Below are 25,448 nucleotides of genomic sequence, written 5' to 3'. Positions count from 1 at the left end.
TGTTTTCAGGAACATCTTTTTTTTGAAATTTGTGAACTTTTTTTAAGCTACACTAACCAAAGAAATTATACTGCTTTAACTTTTCCTTAAATTCATGGGTTTATTATTATTTTTTGTATATGATGGTTTAAATTTTTGCAACATATGAATTTTACAACATTTTCAAAAATATGAACAAAATAAAAAAACGAATGTAAAAAACAGAGAAGAAATCAAACTCACCTGGGCCGGCCCATAGCGATGGGGCAAGACATAAACGGGCGCGGCCTTATGGAAAGTCCACCTCGGTGCTTGGAGACCCGTCGAGGCGCTTCGAGATACTGCATGGTGGGGACGGACTCCGCAACCGCCTCTCCGGCCCGTTCCGTTCCGTTCAGGCCGAGCCAGACTCCTTTGCCCAACCTATAAATTTCTCCACAGGGATAGGCTCCCTGTATCCCAATCCAATCGCAAACCCCCCCTGATTCCGTCGAGAAAAAAGAATCTTCCGCGGCGCAGGCGATCAATCCCCGTCAAGGTATGCGCCCGTCACCTATTAACACTTCCCCCAATCTATCTGTCTGTTCATGTTGTGTGATTGATTTAGATGAATATATGTGCGATTAGATGACGAGCTCGTGATTTCAATCGGATGCTATTGCTGTGCCGTGATGGTTCATCCAGAGTTGTTGATTAGACTTTTACCGATTAGTGTTAGATCTGCCGTTCTAGATTCTTGTTTGATATGCTGCTTCAGATTTTTTTCTCCTCATCTGGCCCATGGTTTTAAGTTGAATCTCATTAGTATTCATCCATTATTTGCCTTGCTGTTTTACTCTTTCTGCTAATTTGGATTGACGTAGTACTGCGTCTCTATGTTAGCCTTACAGTAGATGCGCTTTAGTCAAACTGGCTTGTTTATTTGAACTGGAAATTGATCCTAACAGTTAGATTATTATCTTCCGACCCCCTTTGATGTACTTGCTCAGTTGCTCTGCTGATGTTATATCTGTTAACATTCAACTCCAGATTTACTATTATTTGTAAGATCATGATTATGTTGATACGTTGATCCCTTCATATACGCCTCTATCATGTTGACTTATCTGCTTTGTAATTTTCCAGCTATAAGAGCCTGCTTAACCTACACTGGAATTAGGTCATAGGAGATGGTTCCAGTTCCGTGTCTTAATATGCTTCTGTTCATGATTATTGCTCCACGGTTTGTCAGATTAACTACTTCCTCCAATTCATAATAAGTGTTGCAAACATTAGCTCAAAACTGAGGCACTTATTTTGGAACGGAGGGAGTAGTAATCTATCAGAAATTTAGATGATCGCAGTCTGTGTTTGTTTCTTTTGTTGATCTGTTCATATATGCCTTCGACTTCTTGTCTGAACTTTTCTGTCTCGTCACTTTGTTGATCTTGTTCGTATATACATATAACTAGGTTACTTATGTTTTTTTTTGGCAATTTTGAACTATGCAGATGCAGATCTTTGTGAAGACCCTCACCGGCAAGACCATCACACTTGAGGTAGAGTCCTCTGACACGATCGACAATGTCAAGGCGAAGATCCAGGATAAGGAGGGTATCCCGCCGGACCAGCAGCGTCTCATCTTCGCTGGCAAGCAGCTTGAAGATGACCGCACCCTAGCTGATTATAACATCCAGAAGGAGTCGACCCTCCACCTGGTGCTCCGCCTCCGTGGTGGCATGCAGATCTTCGTCAAGACCCTTACTGGCAAGACCATCACCCTGGAGGTGGAATCTTCGGACACCATTGACAACGTGAAGGCGAAGATCCAAGACAAAGAGGGCATCCCCCCGGACCAGCAGCGCCTGATCTTTGCTGGCAAGCAGCTCGAGGATGGTCACACTCTTGCGGATTACAACATTCAGAAGGAGTCTACTCTCCACTTGGTGCTCCGCCTTCGTGGTGGCCAGTGAGTTCCTGGCACCCTTTGAGTTTACTATGTGCAAGTCTGTCATGTGTCGTTTGTGAAACTCTTAGTTTGTGAGTACATCTGTTGGCGCCTTATGGCAGTGTGATCTCTGTTATGAATCAAGTGAAACCCGAATCTCGTTAATACGTGATAACACTTACCGTGAGATTACGGTTGCTTTGTTTTTTTCTCTTATCATGTTATAACCCATTTTTGCTCACCATAAATGTTTAGAACTTAGATTCTGTGGCGTTTCCACTGAACTTCTTTGTGTGTGAAATCAAGAGCTTCTTATATTAATAAGAAGCAGGATTACATTCCTGCCTTACACAAGCTGGAAGGAAGTTAGGGATATAGTTTATCCATAAAAAGCGCCTCTCATTAGACTATTTGGAAGTAAATACTAGCCAAGATTCCTTAAAACTCCCGCAAGGCTCTTGAACTTCGGCCCTGTTTGGTTTATAAGTCCTAGGACTTTTTTTAGTCCAACTTATAAGTCTCAAGTCCCTAAAAAGTCCATATCTGTTTGGTTCCTGGGACTTAACATGGACTAAAAGACCATATTACAACTATAAGTCCCTACAAGTCCTTCCTTGAGAGTCTTATTTCATAAGTCTCAAATGCCCACTTAAGTCCCTATAAGTCTCTCCTGTTTGGTTTAGATGGGACTTATAGAAACTTTTTTAAGTCCCTAAACCAATAAGTCCCTGGAAACAAACACTCTCTTCATTCAGAGTGGTAGCAATCTCTGACCGATCGGCATCGGCGGAGTTCCACTCGTTCACCACAAGCTGAGAATCAGTTTACACGATCAATTTCCTGTAACCTAGATCATAGGCCAGTTGCACGCCATCTCTAACAGCATACGCTTCCATAGTAATTGCGTTAATCCTGTTTCATACCAGATTGCCCGAATAAGCTCACCTTGGCTCGATGATTGCGGACACAAGTCCTGTTCCACCTTGATGGGATTCTTCAAGGAACGAGGCATCCACATATATTTTTAGAAAAGGATCATCAGGCGGCTTCCACTTCTGTATCCCCTTCGCAGGCCTCACGGCTTGCTTTTTTCCTGCAACAGAGAGGTCCACTGCTATATCGATTGCGCATTTGACAGACTGCATGATTGAACGTGGTTGTTCTCCATGCGTACGGGCGTTCCCTGAACTTGTCTGTTATCTTTTGTTTGCTGGTCTAGTCCCAAACATCTGAGATTTCTTGTAGATTCAGAGGGAGAGTTCCACTTGCAGATTTACCTGTGCCATAACTTCCTGCGATAATGTCGAGATCTGTCTTCTTGTGATGTCAAAATCTGTTAGATATCAGACTATTCTTTTTTCTTTTTAAAAAGAAGTTCCGGCTGCATATTTATACCTGCAGTGCAATATTGTGCACTTTTGCTGTCTTCTCCAAATGACCAAAAAATGATCATATCGAAGGCGTAAACACCGGATGTTTGTATACACTGCGAAAACACACATAGTGTGCTTGGGATCCAGTGTTCCACGATAGAGAAGAAAAATGTTCCAGTTTTTTTTTGTTCACCATGATCGTTTCCTTCCCTTCATAGTTTTACTGTATTTTTTTCCAGCAAGTTAATAACCATGAGTATAACACATTAATTATTCAATATTCCAGGGTCGCAACAAAATGTACTGGTTGACAAAATGCTGGCTGGTGCTGGTGCATCCATCGTGTTCTCTAGGCATCGACCAAACATCACGTGCAGGTTGCCGTACGTCATAAGTCGCCTCCTCCCGCAAGAAAAGCTTAGGGTTCTTTTGTCTCCCGCCGGCGCTGCCGGTCCGCCTCGTCTCTGGTGGTCTTAGAGCCATGTCGACATGGTGGATTCCGGCCCTTGCCGGCGGGAGGGCTCTGTTTTTAGACGTTCTTTCGAATCTTGTTAGGGTTTGTGTCCTACTCCGAAAGACGAGATGGAGGCGGCTCCCTGAAGATGGAATAAGATTCCCCTCCCCCCCGAGCCCTCATCCCGGTGGTGTGTCTAGCATCGTCGGTGGGCGTGTGGTGGTGTGTCTCTGGCGGATCTGTCCTTGGTGGATTTGCTCGGATCTGGTCGTAGTTCGTCTATGTTTGTGTTTCTTCAGGCTGGGCCATTCCGATCTACGCTACTCTTCATCGGCGGCAGTTGCTGTTCTGGTGCGCTGGTCCTATGGGGCCTTAGCATGACGACTTTCCGACTGTCTACTACAACAAGTTTTGCCCGACAAGCGTCTTCGGCTCGCTTCAGTGCTTGTAGTCGTCGGTAGGTGGTCTATGAATCTGGATGTAATTTTTATTTTTTGCGATGTTCATTATACCGTCATGATTGAAGATGAATAGATCGGAAATTGTATCGCAAAAAAGAAGTAGCAAACTTAAACAAGTGGCAATATATAGTATCACCAGATCATACAATAACATTACACGATGTCAACAAAACATAATACTAGGACAAATGTCGATTATTAGGACAAATGTCCACAACTTGACATACTTAGCAGGTAGAAGTAGAACTTAATTTGGGACAATAATATTAGCTATTGCCACTTATTATTACTCCTCGTTGCAATGCTTATACTTTCTCATTGCAACACTTATACTCCCATGGCAACAATTCAAGGGTAGCACGCACTTGAGTATGTCAACCAGGAAGGAAGGAGCGTACCACAGTAATACTAGTTGCATGCACCGCTCTGGCAGCCGGTACCACAGTAATCCTTGCCAAGCCCACAAGACCCATACAGGCTGCAACAATAGTTGTTGGTGCATGCTGCACCATTGGCCTTGTTGCCACACGGCTTGTCCGTGCTGCAAGCGCCGTTTTGGCAGCCAGTACCACAGAACTCCGGTCCTAGGCCACAATAACCATACCGGCTGCAACAGAGGTTGTTGGGGCATAGCTTACCATTGTCCCGGTGGCCACACTTGAGATCAGCCCAGCAAGGACCGTTCTGGCAGCCGTTGTTGCAGTATTCACTGCCGTAGCCGCAACGACCACCCGAGCTACAACAGTGGTTGTTAGGGCACAATGTGCCATTGGCCTGCGTGCCGCAGATCTTGTTGTCGTAGCAGGCGCCGCTCTGGCAGCCGGCGCCAGCGCTGCAGTAGTCGACGCCTAGGCCGCAGTACCCATCCTTGCTGCAGCAGAGGTTGTTGGGGCACTCCATGCCGTCGGCCTGCTTGCCGCAGCGCGCCGGGCAGGACTGCAGTTGGGCATGGGTGGTCACCGCAGCAAAGGCAAGTGCGAGCACGCACAACAAGAGGAGGCCCTTCATCGCTAGGATGTGTGCTTTACTGGATGTTTTGAGGATGTGTTGATGGAAATGCCAAATGCAAGGCTCCTTTATATAGGAGTCCAAGTCGTTGGGTGGTGAACCAAACCTAGCTAGGCATTGATCCCAGTGTATTCAAATCTTACGATTTTCTTTAACTCACGATGACTTGGAAAATTCAGTGTGTGAACCGTCCAGACGAGCCATGGATTTAACACATGACGTGGAAATCAATTGGTAAATACGTTGTCAGTTTGTGAACGGTCAAGACGAGCCATGGATTAACTCGTGACTTGGAAATCTGCTTGTACAACATGTAGGTACGTGCTCCTACAAACCGAGGTCCGGTTATCGCATGCATGCATCTGAGTGAGTGTACTTGCATAACATTTACTATGGCAAGCCGATACAATGTGTGAAAGATCAAGACGGAGATGCATTCCTGACCGTGAACAAAAAACGAGACTGCGAGGACCTGACGGCTGAAGTCTGTATATCATAAGCATATATTACTTTAAAAAAAATCTCCATGCTATAAGGTAAATCGACTATCATGAACACAAGATTGAACAATCAGCAGCATGAACAAAAAGTACGTATCATATACCCTCCCGATAGCAGTGCAAAGCGCGGGGAACCACTTTCCACCTTCAATCGCCGCTGGCCAGCCTGTGGGACCTTCCTCCCTTCGTCTGTCGCTCCGTCGGCAAGAGGTGCGGGGAACACCGATGCTTCGACGCCGACCCGTTGACAGGTTATTAGGATTAGTTTTCGTGGCGGCAGTTGAATAATTTTTCCTTGACTTCCCCTGTCTCGGCGATGTTCTACATGGAGGCATCGGCGAGTCGGTGCCGCATGTCCCTTGATGGTCATCCGGATCATCGAGGCTAGAATTTCCATGTCTAGGACTGCGGGTGTAGTTCCTTTGAAGCGGACTGTTGGTGTAGTTCCTTGGAAGGGTGATGATGGCGGCCTGAGCAAGAGGATGGATATCTCGGTGTTGGGTTGGCGGATGGCGTCAGGCAGTCTCACTGCTCTTCTTTGAATTCCTCGAGTGAAGACGGCGGTGCGGAAGTCCGGCAGGTGACATGGTGATGTGTCCCGGCTAATGTGTCACATTGGAAATTGTTCTGCGGCGCGGCGAACATGTTATTTGGCTCACAGAGCGGCTACGTGGCAATAGCGCTCCTTTGGATTTGGGTGTGATGTACCTTCATATCCTTCGCCTCTGTAGGTATTTTGTGGGTGGCGGGTGTCGGCAGCAGATAATTTCTTTTCTATGTGCATAGGGATCTCCAAGGACATGATTGCATTTTCTTTTCTTTTGGGGTTCCTTTCTGCAATTTTACTGGGGCAAATGTTCTTCTGACTTTGTCTTGTTGAGGTGCACGTATGCCGTTGTAACCGTAATTTTGTATGGACACGTAGCTACCTTTCTCAACAGGAAGTATCATTCCATGAACAGAAAACAACACTACATAAGTAATAGAAAAAGGAAAAGTAAGAAAATGATGATAATGCTTACCTCTATTTTTGAAAAAACTCATACAAAAAACTACAATGAAAAAACTTCCACTATAAATTATAAAAAAAGTTGAAATAACAAAAATTTAAAATAAGAATCAGATATCACTATAGAGAAGTTAGGCGCAGAGACATTTAGTTCATGGTGAATACCTTATGTGCTAGTGTAACAATAACGTGGAGTTTACTACTCATGTGATTTACCTCTTGTTTTCTACAACGATGATGAGTAGATAGGGGATCTCGGCTGGCAGCCCGAGACCTCTGGGGATGGGAACCGTTTTTCTTTTCCATTCTAGCCTCTACAGGCATTCAATCTAGTTATGCCGAGACTTGTTATGTCATGGATGTATTATGTTATGACTTGGATGTAATATTTTGGAGTTTTTCTCATGTGAGAGTTATTTATATATGCTGCTTCTTCATAGTTATTTCTTTTGCATGATATTTCACCGATGTAAACCTAATATCATATAACCATGCGTTGAGATTATATCATGACTATATATACTGCTTCTTCATAGACCATTGAAGTTATATGGTACGAGGAGGTATCAGATGCACTGATATTCTGGATTTGGCAGTGTCTCATCTTTGCCGGCAAGCAGCTGGAAGATGGCCGTACCCTAGCTGATTATAACATCCAGAAGGAGTCGACCCTCCATCTGGTGCTCCGCCTCCGTGGTGGCATGCAGATCTTCGTCAAGACCCTTACTGGCAAGACCATCACCCTGGAGGTGGAATCTTCGGACACCATTGACAATGTGAAGGCGAAGATCTAGGACAAAGAGGGCATCCCCCTGGACCAGCAGCGCCTGATCTTTGCTGGCAAGCAGCTCGAGGATGGTCGCACTCTTGCGGATTACAACATTCAGAAGGAGTCTACTGTACACTTGGTGCTCTGCCTTCGTGGTGGCCAGTGAGTTCCTCGCACCCTTGGATGTTTGATTCACAAGCCTGTTGCGCCCGGTGGCATCTTGCCTTATCTCTTATGTGCAAGACTGTGTCATGTGTCGTTTGTCAAACTTGTGGTAGTGTGATCTCTGTTATGAATTAAGTGAAACCTGAATCTTGTTAGTACCTAATATGTGATAAAACTTATCCTGTGATTACGGTTGCTTTGTGTTCTTAATCTGAATGTTCTTATCCTGTGATAACCCATTTTTGCTCACCATGAATGTCCGGAACTTAGATTCCGTGGCGTTTGTATTGGGCTTGTATGTTCTCTAAGTTGTTTGAACTTAGATTCAGGGTAAAGAGTTTCACTTGCAGATTTTCCTATTCCATAACTTCCTGCGATGTTATCGAAATCTGTTTAGAGGACCTTGTGGCTGCATATTTAAATCCGGAGTGCAATATTGTGCACTTTTGCTGTCTTCTCCAAATAACCAAAATGATCATATCTAAGGCATAAACACCGGATGTTTGTATACACCGTGACAATGCACATAAAGTGCCCTGGATCCAGTGTTCCATGGTAGTGAAGACGTTCAACTCGTATGTTTACCTTAGAGAAGAAAAATGTTCTGTGAGGTTTTTTTTGTTCACCATGATCCTTTTATTCCCTTAAAAGGTTTATATTGAATTTCTTTCTGCTTTTTCCCAGCAGTTAAACGTGAGTATAACACAATAATTATTCAATATTCCAGCGTCCCAACAAAGAAAACTAAAACAAGTGGCAATATATAGTATCACCAGATTGGCAACAAAACGTAATACTTAATAGAACAAATGTTGACAGCTTGACAACCATACTTAGCTGGTACAAGTAGAACTTAATTTGGGACAATAATATTAGCTATTGCCACTGATTATTACTTGTTTCAATGCTTATACTTCTGCATTGCGACGCTTATACTTCCATGGCAGCAGTTAAAGGTAGTGAGTACTTGAGTATGTCAGCCATGAAGGAAGGAGTGTACCACAATATTACTAGTTGCATGAGCCATTCTGGCAGCCGGCACCACAGTAATCCTGGCCGAGTCCACAAGATCCATACTGGCTGCAACAATAGTTGTTGTTGCATGGTGCACCATTAGCTTTGTTGCCACACGGCTTGTCAGTGCTGCAGGCGCCGTTTTGGCAGCCAGCACCGCAGTACTCCGGTCCTAGGCCACATGTACCATTTGGGCTGCAGCAGAGGTTGTTGGGGCAGGGCCTGCCATTGGCCAGGTGGCCACACTTGAGATCCCAGCAAGGACCGCTCTGGCAGTCGTTGCTGCAATATTCCCTGCCGTAGCCGCAACGACCACCTGAGCTACAACAGTGGTTGCTAGGGCACAATGCGCCACCGGCCTGCGCGCCACAGATCTTGTTGTCATAACAGGCGCCGCTCTGGCAGCCGGCGCCAGCATTGCAGTAGGTGACGCCCAGGCCGCAGTACCCATCCTTGTTGCAGCAGAGGTTGTTGGGGCACTCCATGCCATCGCCCTGCTTGCCGCAGCGCTGGGCGTCGGTGGTCACCACAGCAAACGCAAGTGCGAGCGCACACAGTAAGAGGCCCTTCATCGCTAGGACGTGTGCTTTACTGGATGTGTTGAGGATGAGGTGTTGATGGAAATGCCGAATGCAAGGCTCCTTTATATAGGAGTCCCAAGTCGTTCGGCGGTGAACCAAACCTAGCTAGGCATTGATCCTAGTGTACCCAAATCTCACGATTGTTTTGAACTCATGGCTTGGAAATCGGTTGGTATATACGGTGTCAGTGTGTGAACCATCAAGACAAGCCATGGATTTAACACATCACGTGGAAATCAATTAGTAAATACGTTGTCAGTTTGTGAACGGTCAAGACGAGCCATGGGTTAACTCATGACTTGGAAATCTGCTTGTACAACATGTAGGTACGTGCTCCTACAAGCCGAGGTCCGGTTATCGCATGCATGCATCTGAGTGAGTGTACTAGCATAACATTTACTCTGGCAAACCGATACAATGTGTGAAAGATCAAGACGGACATGCATTCCTGACCGTGAACAACTACAGAGATGGCGAGGATCTGACTCGGTGAAGTCTGCATTGCATCAGCATATATTACATTTTAAAAAAATTATCCATACTATAATGCAAATCGACTATCATGAACACAAGATTGAACAATCAGCAGCATGAAAAGAAGTACTCCCTCCGTTTCTTTTTAGTCTGCATATAAGATTTGATCAAAGTCAAACTTTCTTAACTTTGACTAAGTATATAGAAAAAAATAGTAAGATTCATAATATGAAATCAATATTGTTAGATGCATCATGAAATAAACTTTCATACCATATAGCTTTAGTATTGTAGATGTTAGTATTTTTTCTATAAAGTTAGTCAAACTTTACAAAGTTTGACTTTGACCAAATTTTATATGCAGACTAAAAAGAAACAGAGGGAGTATCATATACCCTCCCGATAGCTGTGCAGAGCGCAGAGAACCACTTTCCACCTTCAAACCCTAATGGCCAGCCCGTGGGATCTTCCTCCCTTCGTCTGCCGCTCCATTGGCGAGAGGTGTGGGGAACACTGATGCTTCGGCGCCGACATGTAGATAGGCTAGGATTAGTTTTTTGTGGCGCCAGTGGCTCTAAGGTGAATAAAGTTTCCTCAACTTCCCCCGTTGGCGCTGCTCTACATGGAAGCATCGGCGAGTCGGTGCCGCGTGTCCCTTGCTGGTCATCCCGATCGTCGTCGAGGCAAGGTTTTCCATGGTTGGGCCAGCGGGTGCAGTTCCTTTCAAAGGTGACGATGGCGGCCTGAGCGAGAGGATGGATATCTCGGTGCTGGGTTGGCGGATGGCGCTAGGCAACCTCACTTAGGGGTGGAAAGTGGTAGTGGATAATCCGAAATATCTGATATTCGTATTCGAGAAAATGCCTATTCGTATCCGAAACATCCGCATCCGAACCAAAATGGAAATGGAAATTGTCCGTATCCGAATTTATTAAACAAATATAAAATAAAATATGGTAGGAGATTTTGACACAAATATGGATATGGAAGTGGATATATCCGTATCCGAAGAAGATTATGGGAGGTATTTTTTTAAATTCTAGGCCCAATATTCCAATTATCCAACATAAAAGCCAAATAAGTAGTTAAATTTTACTCTTTATATGATTAAACTTATAAATTATTATGCATTACAATAGTATTTATTCATAAACCTATTTATCATTGACTTATTGTATGTCGCAAGTTGATTATTTTAGGTCACATAGCTATCGACTAATTTACTTAAGCAACATGTTGATATTATTCATATCCGTTCCGAATCAAGAAAATATCCGATACGTATCAGTATTCAAATAATATCCGAACCGCATCCGTATCCGAGAACATCCGTATTCAGATTCATATTCGTTTTGAAAATACGAAAATGGAAGTGGTAAGAGCACTATCCGATCCGCATCCGATCCGTTTCCACCCCTAACCTCACTACTCTTCTTTTCATGCTGGAGCCAGAGCTCCGATCCGCCTCAGGCCCCAAAGGCCCAAACCAACTATGCTACACTTACGGACATATCCCACGGAAAGCAAGTTACGGACTGATTTGGCAATGGTTAATTGTAAAACAAAGGGCGGCAGGGCCCACACTATAAATCAGGGGGGGGGGGGGGAAGGGATTGGTTAGGAGGTACTCCCTCCGTATGGAAATACTTGTCATCAAAATGAATAAAAGGGGATGTATCTAGATGTATTTTAGTTCTAGATACACCCCTTTTTATCTATTTTGATGACAAGTATTTTCGGACGGAGGGAGTAGTCCGTAAGCTAATTTTCCTGTGTGCTGCCCGTAAGTGTAGCATTTTTGGGCCCCAAACCGATCCGCCCGAGCATGAGCTCTAGGTTCGGCCATCTCCGCAACGCGCACAACCGTCCCTGCAGTGGAATTGTCACGGCAGATGTCCTAGCAGAAGGACTTAGTCGCAGGGCCATCACAACTAGGAAGCTTAAAGGGGTTAATCGGGACAAAGGACACGAGAGGTTTTATACTAGTTCGGCCTCTTACGATGAAGGTAAAAGCCTACGTCTAGTTGTGTTGGTATTGCTGGGGTTTCGATCACCAAGAGGCTAGTTCATAAAATGTGTCCGGCTCGGCGACTTCTTTTACATGCCTTTCCTTACAAGTCTTTCCTTACATATGACGGTTTACAATATTGGGCCTTAAGCCACCTCCGGGCCTTTAGGCCTTCTATAAGGTTTAATAAACTATCACCTTGAGTGTTTACTGGGCTTCCTTGGTGACCCGCCATTGGGGCTGACCCGACCCCTATTGGGCGGGTCATAACTGATAGTTATATCCCCAATATTAGGCCCCAGGTTGACTTTGAACTTTGTTCCTTGTCAATCTTCAATACTTAGACAAAATCCATCTTCTTATCCTCGCAGAGGTTTTTGTAACCCGCCATGACATCATCTCTGGAAAACCCAAAAAACTTTTATGATGTCATCTTCCAACGGATCTTCATCTTTAGTGCCTTCCGAGAATCGAGGCGTCCATCCAGTTAGATAACCATTATTTTGGGCCTTCCTCGATTTTTGCGCCCGCCTGTTCGCTTTTTTCCTTATAAATAGGCATGCGGCCGGTTTTTCTCATTCTCCTCTCTTCTTCATCTTCTTCCTCTCGCAACCTCCGCTGCTGCTCGAGCTCCGCCGCCGCCGCAGTGCTCATCGTCGTCCTCAAGCTTGGCCGCTACATCACCCTGAACTGTCCAGAGAAACGGCGACGACCCTCCGCAACAGATCTGCATCCGTAATTCTTGCCTTCTCAAACTTCTTAGATATGCATTAGGGTTTGCGAGTTCATCGGTGTTCTTCACTGTTCATCATGAACTTATCTAGTAGTTCTTCCTCCACAGCCTCTCTTGATTGAAAAGGAACACTTAGCTCGTGTGGCAGTGGTTTTACACCCATTTTAGATGTTAGTAGATCCCTTTCCTTTGCACAGACACCTTTCTTAGAGCTGATGAACTCATCTGGGCTACAATTTTAGTTCTAGGAAGTTCTTCATTTTGAACAGCCATTTGATCTGGAATAATATCAAGCAGTTTGGGAAACTTGTTTATCTCAACACTTAGCTGAATCTGCCTTCTGAAAAAATCTATAGTCATGGCGGCTTACTGTCCCGGCTTACTTTTCCTTATATGTCATTAGCCCTTATTTAAGCCGCCATTACTCCCCTGTACCATTATCACTTAATTTTCAACTTTATCATTGAATTGAGCCGACATGTTGCTGTCCTTTCAGCTCGTTTGAACATCATGCCATCCAAAGTGCCGACTGTTTGCAACTGGGTTCCCTCAACCATGACTGAGGACAACTTGAAGGAGTTTTTCTCCATAGGATTTTTGCCAGGAAAAGATGTCATGTCTTATCGTGCACCTGACCCGGAGGAGGATCGGCCTAATCCAAAACATGGTGAAGTTATCGTCTTTTCTGATCACATGAACCGTGGATTTTTCCCACCCGGCTCAAAGTTCTTCAGAGATGTCCTTCACTTTTTCAAACTCCATCCTCAAGATATCGGGCCCAATTCTATATCCAATATCTGCAACTTCCAAGTGCTCTGTGAGGTGTATCTTCAGGAAGAGTCGACAGTAGAACTCTTCAGAGAGTATTTTTATCTGAACTGCCAGAACAAGTACACCAATGGCTCTAGCTTGGAACTTGGAGGCATCTCGATTCAACGCCGACAGGTGATACGTCTCCAACGTATCTATAATTTTTGATTACTCCATGCTATATTATCTACTGTTTTAGACATTATTGGGCTTTATTATCCACTTTTATATTATTTTTGGGACTAACCTATTAACCGGGGGCCCAACCCAGAATTGTTGTTTTTGCCTGTTTTAGGGTTTCGAAGAAAAGGAATATCAAACGGAGTCCAAACGGAATGAAACCTTCGGAAACGTGACTTTCTCATCAGATAAGATCTAGGAGACTTGGACCCTCCGTCAAGAAAGCCACGAGGCGGTCACGAGAGTGGAGGGCGCCCCCCTAGGGCACGCCCCCTGCCTCGTGGGCCCCTCGAAGCTCCACCGACGTACTTCTTCCTCCTATATATATATCCACGTACCCCCAAACGATCAGATACGGAGCCAAAAACCTAATTCCACCGCCGCAACTTTCTTTATCCACGAGATCCCATCTTGGGCGCTGTTCCGGAGCTCCGCCGGAGGGGGCATCGATCACGGAGGGCTTCTACATCATCATCCAAGCCCCTCTGATGAAGTGTGAGTAGTTTACTTCAGACCTACGGGTCCATAGTTAGTAGCTAGATGGCTTCTTCTCTCTTTTTGGATCTCAATACAATGTTCTCCCCCTCTCTCATGGAGATCTATTCGATGTAATCTTCTTTTTGTGGTGTATTTGTTGAGAACGATGAATTGTGGGTTTATGATAAAGTCTATCTATGAATAATATTTGAATCTTCTCTGAATTCTTTTATGTATGATTGGTTATCTTTGCAAGTCTCTTCGAATTATCAGTTTGGTTTGGCCTACTAGATTGGTTGTTCTTGCCATGGGAGAGGTGCTTAGCTTTGGGTTCGATCTTGCGGTGTCCTTTCCCAGTGACAGAAGGGGCAGCAAGGCACGTATTGTATCGTTGCCATCGAGGATAACAAGATGGGGTTTTTATCATATTGCATGAAACTATCCCTCTACATCATGTCATCTTGCTTAAGGCGTTACTCTGTTTTTAACTTAATACTCTAGATGCATGCTGGATAGCGGTCGATGAGTGGAGTAATAGTAGTAGATGAAGGCAGGAGTCGGTCTACTTGTCTCTGACGTGATGCCTATATACATGATCATACCTAGATATTCTCGTAACTATGCTCAATTCTGTCAATTGCTCAACAGTAATTTGTTCACCCACCGTAGAATACTTATGCTCTTGAGAGAAGCCACTAGTGAAACCTATGGCCCCCGGGTCTCTTTCTCATCATATCAATCTCCATCACTTTATTATTGCTTTGCTTTTTACTTTATACTTTGCATCTCTATACCAAAAATACAAAAAATATTATTTATCATCTCTATCAGGTCTCACTTTCGTAAGTGACCGTGAAGGGATTGACAACCCCTAAGCGCGTTGGCTCCATTGAGCTATTGTTTTTGTGTAGGCACGAGGGACTCGAGTGTAGCCTCCTACTGGATTGATACCTTGGTTCTCAAAAACTGAGGGAGATACTTACGCTACTTTGCTGCATCATCCTCTCCTCTTCGGGGAAATCCAACGCAGTGCTCAAGAGGTAGCAAGAAGAATTTGTGGCGCCGTTGTCGGGGAGTCTACGCAAAAGTCAACATACCAAGTACCCATCACAATCCCTATCTCCCGCATTACATTATTTGCCATTTGCCTCTCGTTTTCCTCTCCCCCAATTCACTATTGCCGTTTTATTCGCCCTCTCTCTCTATCCTCCTCCTCCCTCTCTATTTGCCTCTTTTTGCCCGTTTGCTTTCTGTTTGCTTGTGTGTTAGTTTGCTTGTTTGTCACGATGGCTCAAGATAATACTAAATTGTGTGACTTCACCAATACCAACAATAATGATTTCCTTAGCACTCCGATTGCTCCTCTTACCGATGCTGAATCTTGTGAAATTAATACTGCTTTGCTGAATATTGTCATGAAAGATCCGTTCTCCTGCCTTCCTAGTGAAGATGCCGCTACCCATCTTAATAGCTTCGTTGATTTGTGTGACATGCAAAAGAAGAAAGATGTCGATAATGATATTGTTAAATTGAAGCTATTTCCTTTTTTGCTTAGAGATCGTGCTAAAGCTTGGTTTTCGTCTTTGCCTAAAAATAGTATTGATTCATGAAACAAGTGCAAAGATGCTTTTATCTCTAAGTATTTTCCTCTCGCTAAGATCATCTCTCTTAGAAATGATATTATGAATTTTAAGCAACTGGATCATGAACATGTTGCACAAGCTTGTGTGAGAATGAAATTAATGATACATAATTGCCCTACTCATGGTTTAAATTTGTGGATGATTATACAAAATTTTTATGCTGGATTGAATTTTGCTTCTAGAAATCTTTTAGATTCGGCCGCGGGAGGCACTTTTATGGAAATCACTTTAGGAGAAGCTACTAAACTCCTAGATAATATTATGGTTAATTATTCTCAATGGCACACTGAAAGATCTACTAACAAAAAGGTGCATGCGATAGAAGAAATTAATGTTTTGAGTGGAAAGATGGATGAACTTATGAAATTATTTGCTAATAAGAGTGTTTCTTCTGATCCTAATGATGTGCCCTTGTCTACTTTGATTGGGAATAGTAATGAATCTATGGATGTGAATTTTGTTGGTAGGAACAATTTTGGTAACAACGCGTATAGAGAAAATTTCAATCCTAGGCCTTATCCTAGTAATCCCTCTAATAATTATGGTAATTCCTACAACAATTCTTATGGAAATTATAATAAGATGCCCTCTGATTTTGAGTCTAATATTAAATAATTTATTACTTCGCAAAAGAATTTTAATGCTATGATTGAAGAAAAATTGCTTAAGATTGATGATTTGGCTAGGAACGTTGATAGAATTGCTCTTGATGTTGATTCTTTGAAACTTAGATCTAATCCATCTAAGCATAATATCAATGAGTCTCTCAAAGCCATGAGAATTTCCATTGACGAGTGCAAAGAAAGAACCGCTAGGACGCGTGCTATGAAAGATGCCTTTATTAAAGCGTGTTCTTCTAGTTCCTATGAAAATAATGATGAAGATCTAAAAGTTATTGATGTGTCCCCTATTAAATCTTTGTTTTGCAATATGAATCGTGATAATGATGGGACTGAATATGATCCACCTTTACCTAGAAGGCGTTCTAAGAATTCAGAATTTGTTGATCTTGATGCTAAATTTGATAAAAGTGGGATTGAAGAAATTAAAACCCTAGATGTTGCTAAACCCACTATTATGGATTTCAAGGAATTTAACTATGAAAATTTCTCTTTGATTGATTGTATTTCCTTGTTGCAATCCGTGCTAAATTCTCCTCACGCTTATAGTCAAAATAAAGCGTTTACTAAACATATCGTTGATGCCTTGATGCAATCTTATGAAGAAAAACTTGAATTGGAAGTTTCTATCCCTAGAAAACTTTATGATGAGTGGGAACCTACTATTAAAATTAAAATTAAAGATTATGAGTTTTATGCTTTGTGTGATTTGGGTGCTAGTGTCTCTACTATTCCCAAAACTTTGTGTGATTTGCTAGATTTTCGTGATTTTGATGATTGCTCTCTAAACTTGCATCTTGCGGATTCCACTATTAAGAAACCTATGGGAAGAATTAATGATGTTATTATTGTTGCAAATAGGACTTATGTGCCCGTAGATTTTATCGTTCTTGATATAGATTGCAATCCTTCTTGCCCTATTATTCTCGGTAGACCTTTCCTTAGAATGGTTGGTGCAATTATTGATATGAAGGAAGGAAATATTAGATTCCAATTTCCATTAAAAAAGGGCATGGAACACCTTCCTAGAAAGAAAATTAAATTACCTTATGAATCTATTATGAGAGCCACTTATGGATTGCCTACCAAAGATGGCAATACCTAGATCTATTATTGCTTGTTATGCCTAGCAAGGGGCGTTAAACAATAGCCCTTGTTGGGAGGCAACCCAATTTTATTTTTATTCCTTGCTTTTTTATCCTGTTTAGTAATAAATAAATTATTTAGCCTTTGTTTTTTTTGTGTTTTTGTGTTTAATTAGTGTTTGTGCCAAGTAGAACCGTTGGGAAGACTTGGGGAAAGTCTTGTTGAACTTGCTGTAAAAAAACAGAAACTTTAGTGCTCGCGAGAACTGCTGTAATTTTTATTGAAGAGTGATATTTAGTTAATTCTTTTTGAAGATTATTAATAGATAAATTACTCACGTCCAGCAATTTATTTTAGAATTTTTGGGGTACCATATCTTGCGCTAGCTACAGATTACTACAGACTGTTCTGTTTTTGACAGATTCTGTTTTTCGTGTGTTGTTTGCTTATTTTGATGAATCTATGGCTAGTAAAATAGTTTATAATCCATAGAGAAGTTGGAATACAGTAGGTTTAACACCCATATAAATAAATAATGAGTTCATTACAGTACCTTGTATTGGTCTTTTGTTTTCTTTCGCTAACGGAGCTCACGAGATTTTCTACTTTAAGTTTTGTGTTGTGAAGTTTTCATGTTTTGGGTAAAGATTTGATGGATTACGGAACAAGGAGTGGCAAGAGCCTAAGCTTGGTGATGCACATGGCACCCCCAAGATAATCTAAGGACACCTAAAAGCCAAAGCTTGGGGATGCCCCGGAAGGCATCCCCTCTTTCGTCTACTTCTATCGGTAACTTTACTTGGAGCTATATTTTTATTCACCACATGATATGTGTTTTGCTTGGAGTGTATTTTATGATTTGAGTCTTTGCTTATTAGTTTACCACAATCATCCTTGCTGTACACACCTTTTGAGAGATCCATACATAATTTGGAATTTGATAGAATACTCTATGTGCTTCACTTATATCTTTTGAGTTATATAATTTTGCTCTAGTGCTTCACTTATATCTTTTAGAGCACGGTGATGGATTTGTTTTATAGGAACTATTGATCTCTCATGCTTCACTTAGATTATTTTGAGAGTCTTAATAGCATGGTAATTTGCTTAATAATAATATGCTTGGTATTCAAGATTTGTAAAACTTTCTTTTGAGTGCGTTGAATACTAAGAAAAAAATTGATGCTTGATAATTGTTTTGAGATATGAGGATGGTGATATTAGAGTCATGCTAGTTGAGTAATTGTGAATTTGAGAAATGCTTGTGTTAAAGTTTGTGATTCCCGTAGCATGCACGTATGGTGAACCGTTATGTGATGAAGTGGGAGCATGATTTATTTATTGGTTGTCTTCCTTATGAGTGGCGGTCGGGGACGAGCAATGGTCTTTTCCGACCAATCTATCCCCCTAGGAGCATGCGCGTAATACTTTGCTTTGATAACTTCTAGATTTTTGCAATAAGTATATGAGTTCTTTATGACTAATGTTGAGTCCATGGATTATACGCACTTTCCTCCTTCCACCATTGCTAGCCTCTCTAATACCGCGCACTTTTCGCCGGTATCATACACCCACCAAATACCTTCCTCAAAACAGCCACCATACCTACCTATCATGGCATTTCCATAGCCATTCCGAGATATATTGCCATGCAACTTTCCACCGTTCCGTTCATTATGACATGCTCCATCATTGTCATATTGCCAGCATGATCATGTAGTTGACATCGTATTTGTGGCAAAGCCACCGTTCATAATTCTTTCATACATGTCACTCTTGATTCATTGCATATCCCGGTACACCGTCGGAGGCATTCATATAGAGTCATATTTTGTTCTAAGTATTGAGTTGTAATTGTTGAGTTGTAAGAAAAATAAAAAGTGTGATGATCATCATTTTTATAGCATTGTCCCAAGTGAGGAAAGGATGATGGAGACTATGATTCCCCCACAAGTCGGGATGAGACTCTGGACGAAAAAAAGAGGCCATAAAAAAGAGAAGGCCCAAAAAAATGAGAGAAAAGGAGAGAAGGGACAATGTTACTATCCTTTTACCACACTTGTGCTTCAAAGTAGGACCATGATCTTCATGATAGAGAGTCTCTCATTCTGTCACTTTCATATACTAGTGGGAATTTTTCATTATAGAACTTGGCTTGTATATTCCAATGATGGGCTTCCTCAAAATGCCCTAGGTCTTCGTGAGGAAGCAAGTTGGATGCACACCCACTTAGTTTCTTTTGTTGAGCTTTCATATACTTATAGCTCTAGTGTATCCGTTGCATGGCAATCCCTACTCACTCACATTGATATCTATTGATGGGCATCTCCATAGCCCGTTGATACGCCTAGTTGATGTGAGACTATCTTCTCCCTTTTTGTCTTCTCCACAACCACCATTCTATTCCACATATAGTGATATATCCATGGCTCACGCTCATGTATTGCGTGAAGATCGAAAAAGTTTTGAAAATGTCAAAAGTATGAAACAATTGCTTGGCTTGTCATCGGGGTTGTGCATGATTTAAATACTTTGTGTGGTGAAGATAGAGCATAGCCAGACTATATGATTTTGTAGGGATAGCTTTCTTTGGCCATGTTATTTTGAGAAGAAATAATTTCTTTGTTAGTATGCTTGAAGTATTATTATTTTTATGTCAACATGAACTTTTGTCATGAATCTTTTGAATCTGAATATTCATACCACAATTAAGAAGATTTACATTGAAATTATGCCAAGTAGCACTCCGCATCAAAAATTCTATTTTTATCATTTACCTACTCGAGGACGAGCAGGAATTAAGCTTGGGGATGCTTGATACGTCTCCAACGTATCTATAATTTCTGATTGCTCCATGCTATATTATCTACTGTTTTAGACATTATTGGGCTTTATTATCCACTTTTATATTATTTTTGGGACTAACCTATTAACCGGAGGCCCAGCCCAGAATTGTTGTTTTTTGCCTGTTTTAGGGTTTCAAAGAAAAGGAATATCAAATGGAGTCCAAACGGAATGAAACCTTCGGAAACGTGACTTTCTCATTAGATAAGATCTAGGAGACTTGGACCCTCCGTCAAGAAAGCCACGAGGCGGTCACGAGGGTGGAGGACGCCCCCCTAGGGCATGCCCCCTGCCTCGTGGGCCCCTCGAAGCTCCACCGACGTACTTCTTCCTCCTATATATATATATATCCACGTACCCCCAAACGATTAGATACGGAGCCAAAAACCTAATTCCACCGCCGCAACTTTCTGTATCCACGAGATCCCATCTTGGGGCCTGTTCCGGAGCTCCGCCGGAGGGGGCATCGATCACGGAGGGCTTCTACATCATCATCCAAGCCCCTCCGATGAAGTGTGAGTAGTTTACTTCAGACCTACGGGTCCATAGTTAGTAGCTAGATGGCTTCTTCTTTCTTTTTGGATCTCAATACAATGTTCTCCCCCTCTCTCGTGGAGATCTATTTGATGTAATCTTCTTTTTGCGGTGTGTTTGTTGAGACCGATGAATTGTGGGTTTATGATCAAGTCTATCTATGAATAATATTTGAATCTTCTCCGAATTCTTTTATGTATGATTGGTTATCTTTGAAAGTCTTTTCGAATTATCAGTTTGGTCTACTTGTCTCGGACGTGATGCCTATATACATGATCATACCTAGATATTCTCATAACTATGCTCAATTCTGTCAATTGCTCAACAGTAATTTGTTCACCCACCGTAGAATACTTATGCTCTTGAGAGAAGCCACTAGTGAAACCTATGGCCCCTAGGTCTCTTTCCCATCATATCAATCTCCATCACTTTATTATTGCTTTTCTTTTACTTTGCTTTTACTTTATACTTTGCATCTATATACCAAAAATACCAAAAATATTATTTATCATCTCTATCAGATCTCACTTTCGTAAGTGAACGTGAAGGGATTGACAACCCCTAAGTGCGTTGGTTGCGTTGAGCTATTGTTTTTGTGTATCTACGAGGGACTCGAGCATAGCCTCCTACTGGATTGATACCTTGGTTCTCAAAAACTGAGGGAAATACTTACGCGACTTTGCTGCATCATCCTCTCCTCTTCGGGGAAATCCAACGCAGTGCTCAAGAGGTAGCAACAGGGCGCTGTCTTCCCCCTAATAGTCTTGCCGAGTCATCCTAAAGACTAGAATCAGACTTGGTTCTATTGTCAAGACACCTCACCAGCGAATGAAAAGCCACTGCCGGGTTACCGTGCCGAGCGTCTTGACTCCAAATTCGCGCTCCCTGACAAGCTTACTGCTGCTGAACGCAAGAAGCTGATCCCCTCAATCAAAAGGATTAATGCCTTATTGGGGAACAACTTAACCGGTATTGATTTGACCCGCTGCTGGGTCGCATGGTGGGTCATCCCTCTAAGTCATCGGTCAAAACTGATGTGTGAATATGGTGGAGGTCCAAATGATTCTCTTCGTTATAGCTCCGTCCCATCACCCAAAGAAGATATTGTTGCAATGTCAACCCTTCTGGTAAACGGAAAATATGAAGACTGCAGTAAGGTTGGGTTAAACCCCTTCTGCAAACTTAACCCGGCGCCAGAGGTAAAGAACCGCCGATCTCTTTCTTTGTATTTTTCTCAACTGTGTTAAGTATCTGCATGGCCTTTCATCTTGCTTATTTATGTACATGCCAGATCTGATTTCTGGAAAGCCAAATATGACCACGAAGCCGCCAAGAAGGCTAGAGCTGCTGCTATAAACACCAAGAAACCCACCCGGAGGGCCAATAAGAAGAAAAGCACTGCTGAGGACCTGATGAGGCTTGATGACACTTCTGAGTCGGAGGTAGCCATTGACTCCCTTGGCCAACTTTTTAATAATCTTATTAACACTGATCATTACCAGGATGACACAGGGGCTAGTCAGGCCGTGGAAGAAGAGGTAACTATTTCCTCTGACTCAGCCCATTTGCCAAGACAAAAACTTCGAGTCGTAACCCAGAAAGTAAGGTTTTCACACCCTTTGGCTTATCTGGACCCTCATTTTCTTTTGAAAAAACAGCAACATGAGAGCCGCCATCAGGCCCGGAATGATGATGATTCGCCTGCTGTCCTTCCACAGACCCCTCAAAAACGCCCGAATGAGGTTTATTTCATTGTCTTTGAATTTCTGTTAATGGATCCTTTCCGTTGCATTACCTAGCTTTGTTTTATCTTTGCAGGAGGTGTCTTGTTCTTCTGGCGACTCGTCTCAGACCCAATTTCCGGCCTTTAAGACTGCCCCTGGGTGGAAAAATCCTCTTTCTTCCGTGTTTTTCAAACTGTCTCTTTATACTGACGGTCCTATAATATTTCTCTTAGTGGTCAAGCTAAGTCTAAGAAGGCCAAGGTAACTAAGCCGGTGGAAGACCCGCCAGTCCTTGCACCTGAACTGGCAAGGCCACCTTCTCCTCCATTAACTGAAGCTCCAGAAGACCCGCCTGTCAATGATGAAGTAAATCCTCCTAAGCCGTCAGTTGATGATACCACCGTGAATCCTTCTGCAACCGGACCATCCAGCTCGGCCAACCTGCCATCACCGTCTGCATAAGACGTTCTGATCACCGGGAGCCGCTTTGTTGAACCGGGAAATCCCACCGTGTTGGCTCGCCACACGGCGAAACAAGAGGCGTTGGAGAAACAGAAAGTGTGTTTTGACATTTCACACTATGATCATCTGAATGCCAACGACATATTATCTGGTTATCTCAGCCATGTGCACTCCAGCCGTGACTCAGAGATCAAAATGGTCAAGTAGTTGTAGCTGAAATATGAGGTATGTTCTTTCGGCTTACTTATATTCTGCCAGCCCCCAAGTCTTCAGATTATGAGAGAACCGGAATGATCTGTAGACTTTATGATATAGGCTAAGACTTTTTCCTTTTAGATTTTCCTGGAGTTCAATAAAATAGAACAAAGCTTCATCCGTAGTCCCCAAGGGCCGGTTCATTTGACCATAAATGAGCCGGTACTTTGATTTTTCATAATTGTCTTGTACCGTATCCAAAAAACATTGTAATCCGGCTTAACCTTGAGAAACTTGCTGAATAGCATGCATTAGCCCCCAAGTGCCAAGTGTTGTTACTTTGTAAAGTACTTGGGACTCAAAGTATGTTTTAGAGTCATAAGAAATTGTTTTGGCATACATTAGCCCCCAAGTGTCAAGTGGTTTTGCAATGCAAAGTACTTGAGACTTGAATCTTGAATCTTGACTTTTGAACTTTAACTGAAATCTTGACTCATCTGGGTATGTTTTATAGAATGCCTTATCTAGATTAAGCTCGTAATTAACTGATGCGAAGACCCGGCTGGCGGATTAGGAGGCAGAGATCAAGTCTGCTGACTCCAGACTGCAAGTAAGTCTCTCTGAGACGGAAAAATTAAAAACCAGCTTTACTGCCAAGAAGAAAACCTGGGCTGAATAAAAAACGCTTCTGACACAACGTGTTGAGAAGGCTGAAGCAGCCCTTGAAAAGGTTACGACGGAGCTGACCGGTTTAAAGAACCGGGTGTCACAAATGGTGTCCGCCATCTTTGGTAAGCCATCTGTATTGACCTTTTTACCTTCTTTTGACCCGGACTGCAAGCCGCTAGCTGACCCTTCGCGTTCAAAACATAAGCAGGCCCTCGAAGCAAGAATCTGAATCAAGACCACGTGATTAAGCTGAAGGCGGTCTATACCTTAGTAGAGCAGTTGTACATTGGCGCACAATGAGCACTCGCCGCTATCTCTCCTGCCAATCAAGGACCCAACCGGCTCAACGATGTTTTAAAGAAGCTGTCAATCTTGCCCGCCGGGTTCCAAGAAGTCAAGCGCTCTTGTGCTAGAGCTGGAGCTTTGACTGCCCTAAGCCGCCCCAAGGCTTGGGTGTCAGATCTAGACCCAGCGGATGTAGCCAGAGGGTATCCTACCGTGAAGGAAGACAGATCTCCCTTTGAACAAGACGACTTCATGGCTTGCGTGCGCGGAGTTCGACCTCAGGCGACTATTCTTGAAGATGAAACCAATATCGACAAATATCAGCCGGGTTTTGATGTGGAAAATAAGAAGATGGCAACTCCCTCGTACAAGGTGACAGATTTGATCCCGCTTGTTCGTGAACATACATTTGCTCTAGAAGTTGATCCGGCCGGCCTGATTGACGAAGATGCATAATTTATTGCCGTGAACGGTTTTGATTGGTCAAAACCAAGCTTCCAATCAGCAGAGGGCGGTGAACCGGCGAGGGAGGAGTGATGACCATCTTCATGGGCTTGTAAAAGCCTTGTAATAGATTAGTTTTGAAAACACTGCATATTCTGCGTATGCCATCGCGCATAAGACACGTGTGTTACTCTGTGCTTGCTGATGTTAATATATATACATCATATTTATGATTGTCCCTGCAATACTTCAACTCTGTTCCTGCAGATAAAAAGGAAAAATTGGCTTGGCGGCTTAGTACCAAACGGGCCAGAACACCCGGTTTATAGCCAATATTTTTATCATAGTAAAAAGCAGAACCAGATGTAAGAAGAAAACAAGACTGAAATAACCTTTGATTAATACAGAAAGCAACTGTTCATAAACAATAGCCACACCTGTACCTTCGATCTCCGGACCACCGGTTTAAATGACTGGGTGAAGTTGATAATCCAGTCTTTTTTGAGAAGTCAATCCTTCTGAATACTTAATGAGTATTATGCCCTGGCGTCTTGTTGTCAAATAGTCCAGCCGGTGAAAAGACCATGCTGATTATTTGCAAAATTGAGACAACTAAAAACCAATAAAGCAAAAACAGGTGGTAACCAAAATTAACCTTGTAATTAAAGGTTGGGGGTTTTTGATTCGAATACGATCAGCAAACCAGACCAAAGGAGTTAAGCTAAGGTTCGAATACGACCATATAGCCCCCAGTAGCTTTGGCGTTGCACCGATCAAGAGGGTACCGACAACTATGTTCTCTTTGGTTCGAATACGACCTATGTTTGAACAGGAAGCCCCCAAATGACCTTGAGAGGTTTTTAACGACCCTGATTCGAATACGATCCAAGTCGGACCCAAAAGGGGTTAAGCTGTGATTCGGATACGATCAAGAAGCCCCCTAGTGAGTTTGGCTTTGAGCCGATCAAAAGGGTTACGACAACTATGTTCTCTTTGGTTCGAATACGACCTATGTTTGAA

At 42.8% G+C, this 25,448-nt stretch overlaps 2 protein-coding genes and 1 pseudogene across 2 annotated transcripts; 1 reads left to right on the top strand and 2 right to left on the bottom strand.

The window, feature by feature from the left end:
- The first annotated feature begins 307 nt into the window (after nt 1-307).
- The window catches only part of LOC123149107 (polyubiquitin 11-like), a 45,897-nt pseudogene continuing 20,756 nt past the window's right edge, over nt 308-25,448 (top strand).
- Nucleotides 4,303-5,230, bottom strand: LOC123149108 (agglutinin isolectin 3-like). Its single transcript, XM_044568640.1, has one exon. The coding sequence runs from the start codon at nt 5,200-5,202 to the stop codon at nt 4,603-4,605; it is 600 nt and encodes a 199-aa protein (XP_044424575.1). The 5' UTR covers nt 5,203-5,230; the 3' UTR covers nt 4,303-4,602.
- LOC123149109 (agglutinin isolectin 2-like) lies at nt 8,408-9,272 on the bottom strand. The gene has a single exon (XM_044568641.1). It carries the CDS (start codon nt 9,229-9,231, stop codon nt 8,656-8,658), a length of 576 nt encoding a protein of 191 aa, XP_044424576.1. The 5' UTR covers nt 9,232-9,272; the 3' UTR covers nt 8,408-8,655.

Source organism: Triticum aestivum, chromosome 7A, assembly GCF_018294505.1.
Source record: "Triticum aestivum cultivar Chinese Spring chromosome 7A, IWGSC CS RefSeq v2.1, whole genome shotgun sequence".
NCBI lineage: Eukaryota > Viridiplantae > Streptophyta > Magnoliopsida > Poales > Poaceae > Triticum > Triticum aestivum.
The sequence above is the reverse complement of the archived record's forward strand: the minus strand, read 5'-3'. Positions and strand labels throughout refer to the sequence as shown.

Coding starts and splice junctions, on each gene's coding strand:
- LOC123149109 (XM_044568641.1), bottom strand. CDS start 9,231: ATGAAGGGCCTCTTACTGTGTGCGCTCGCACTTGCGTTTGCTGTGGTG.
- LOC123149108 (XM_044568640.1), bottom strand. CDS start 5,202: ATGAAGGGCCTCCTCTTGTTGTGCGTGCTCGCACTTGCCTTTGCTGCG.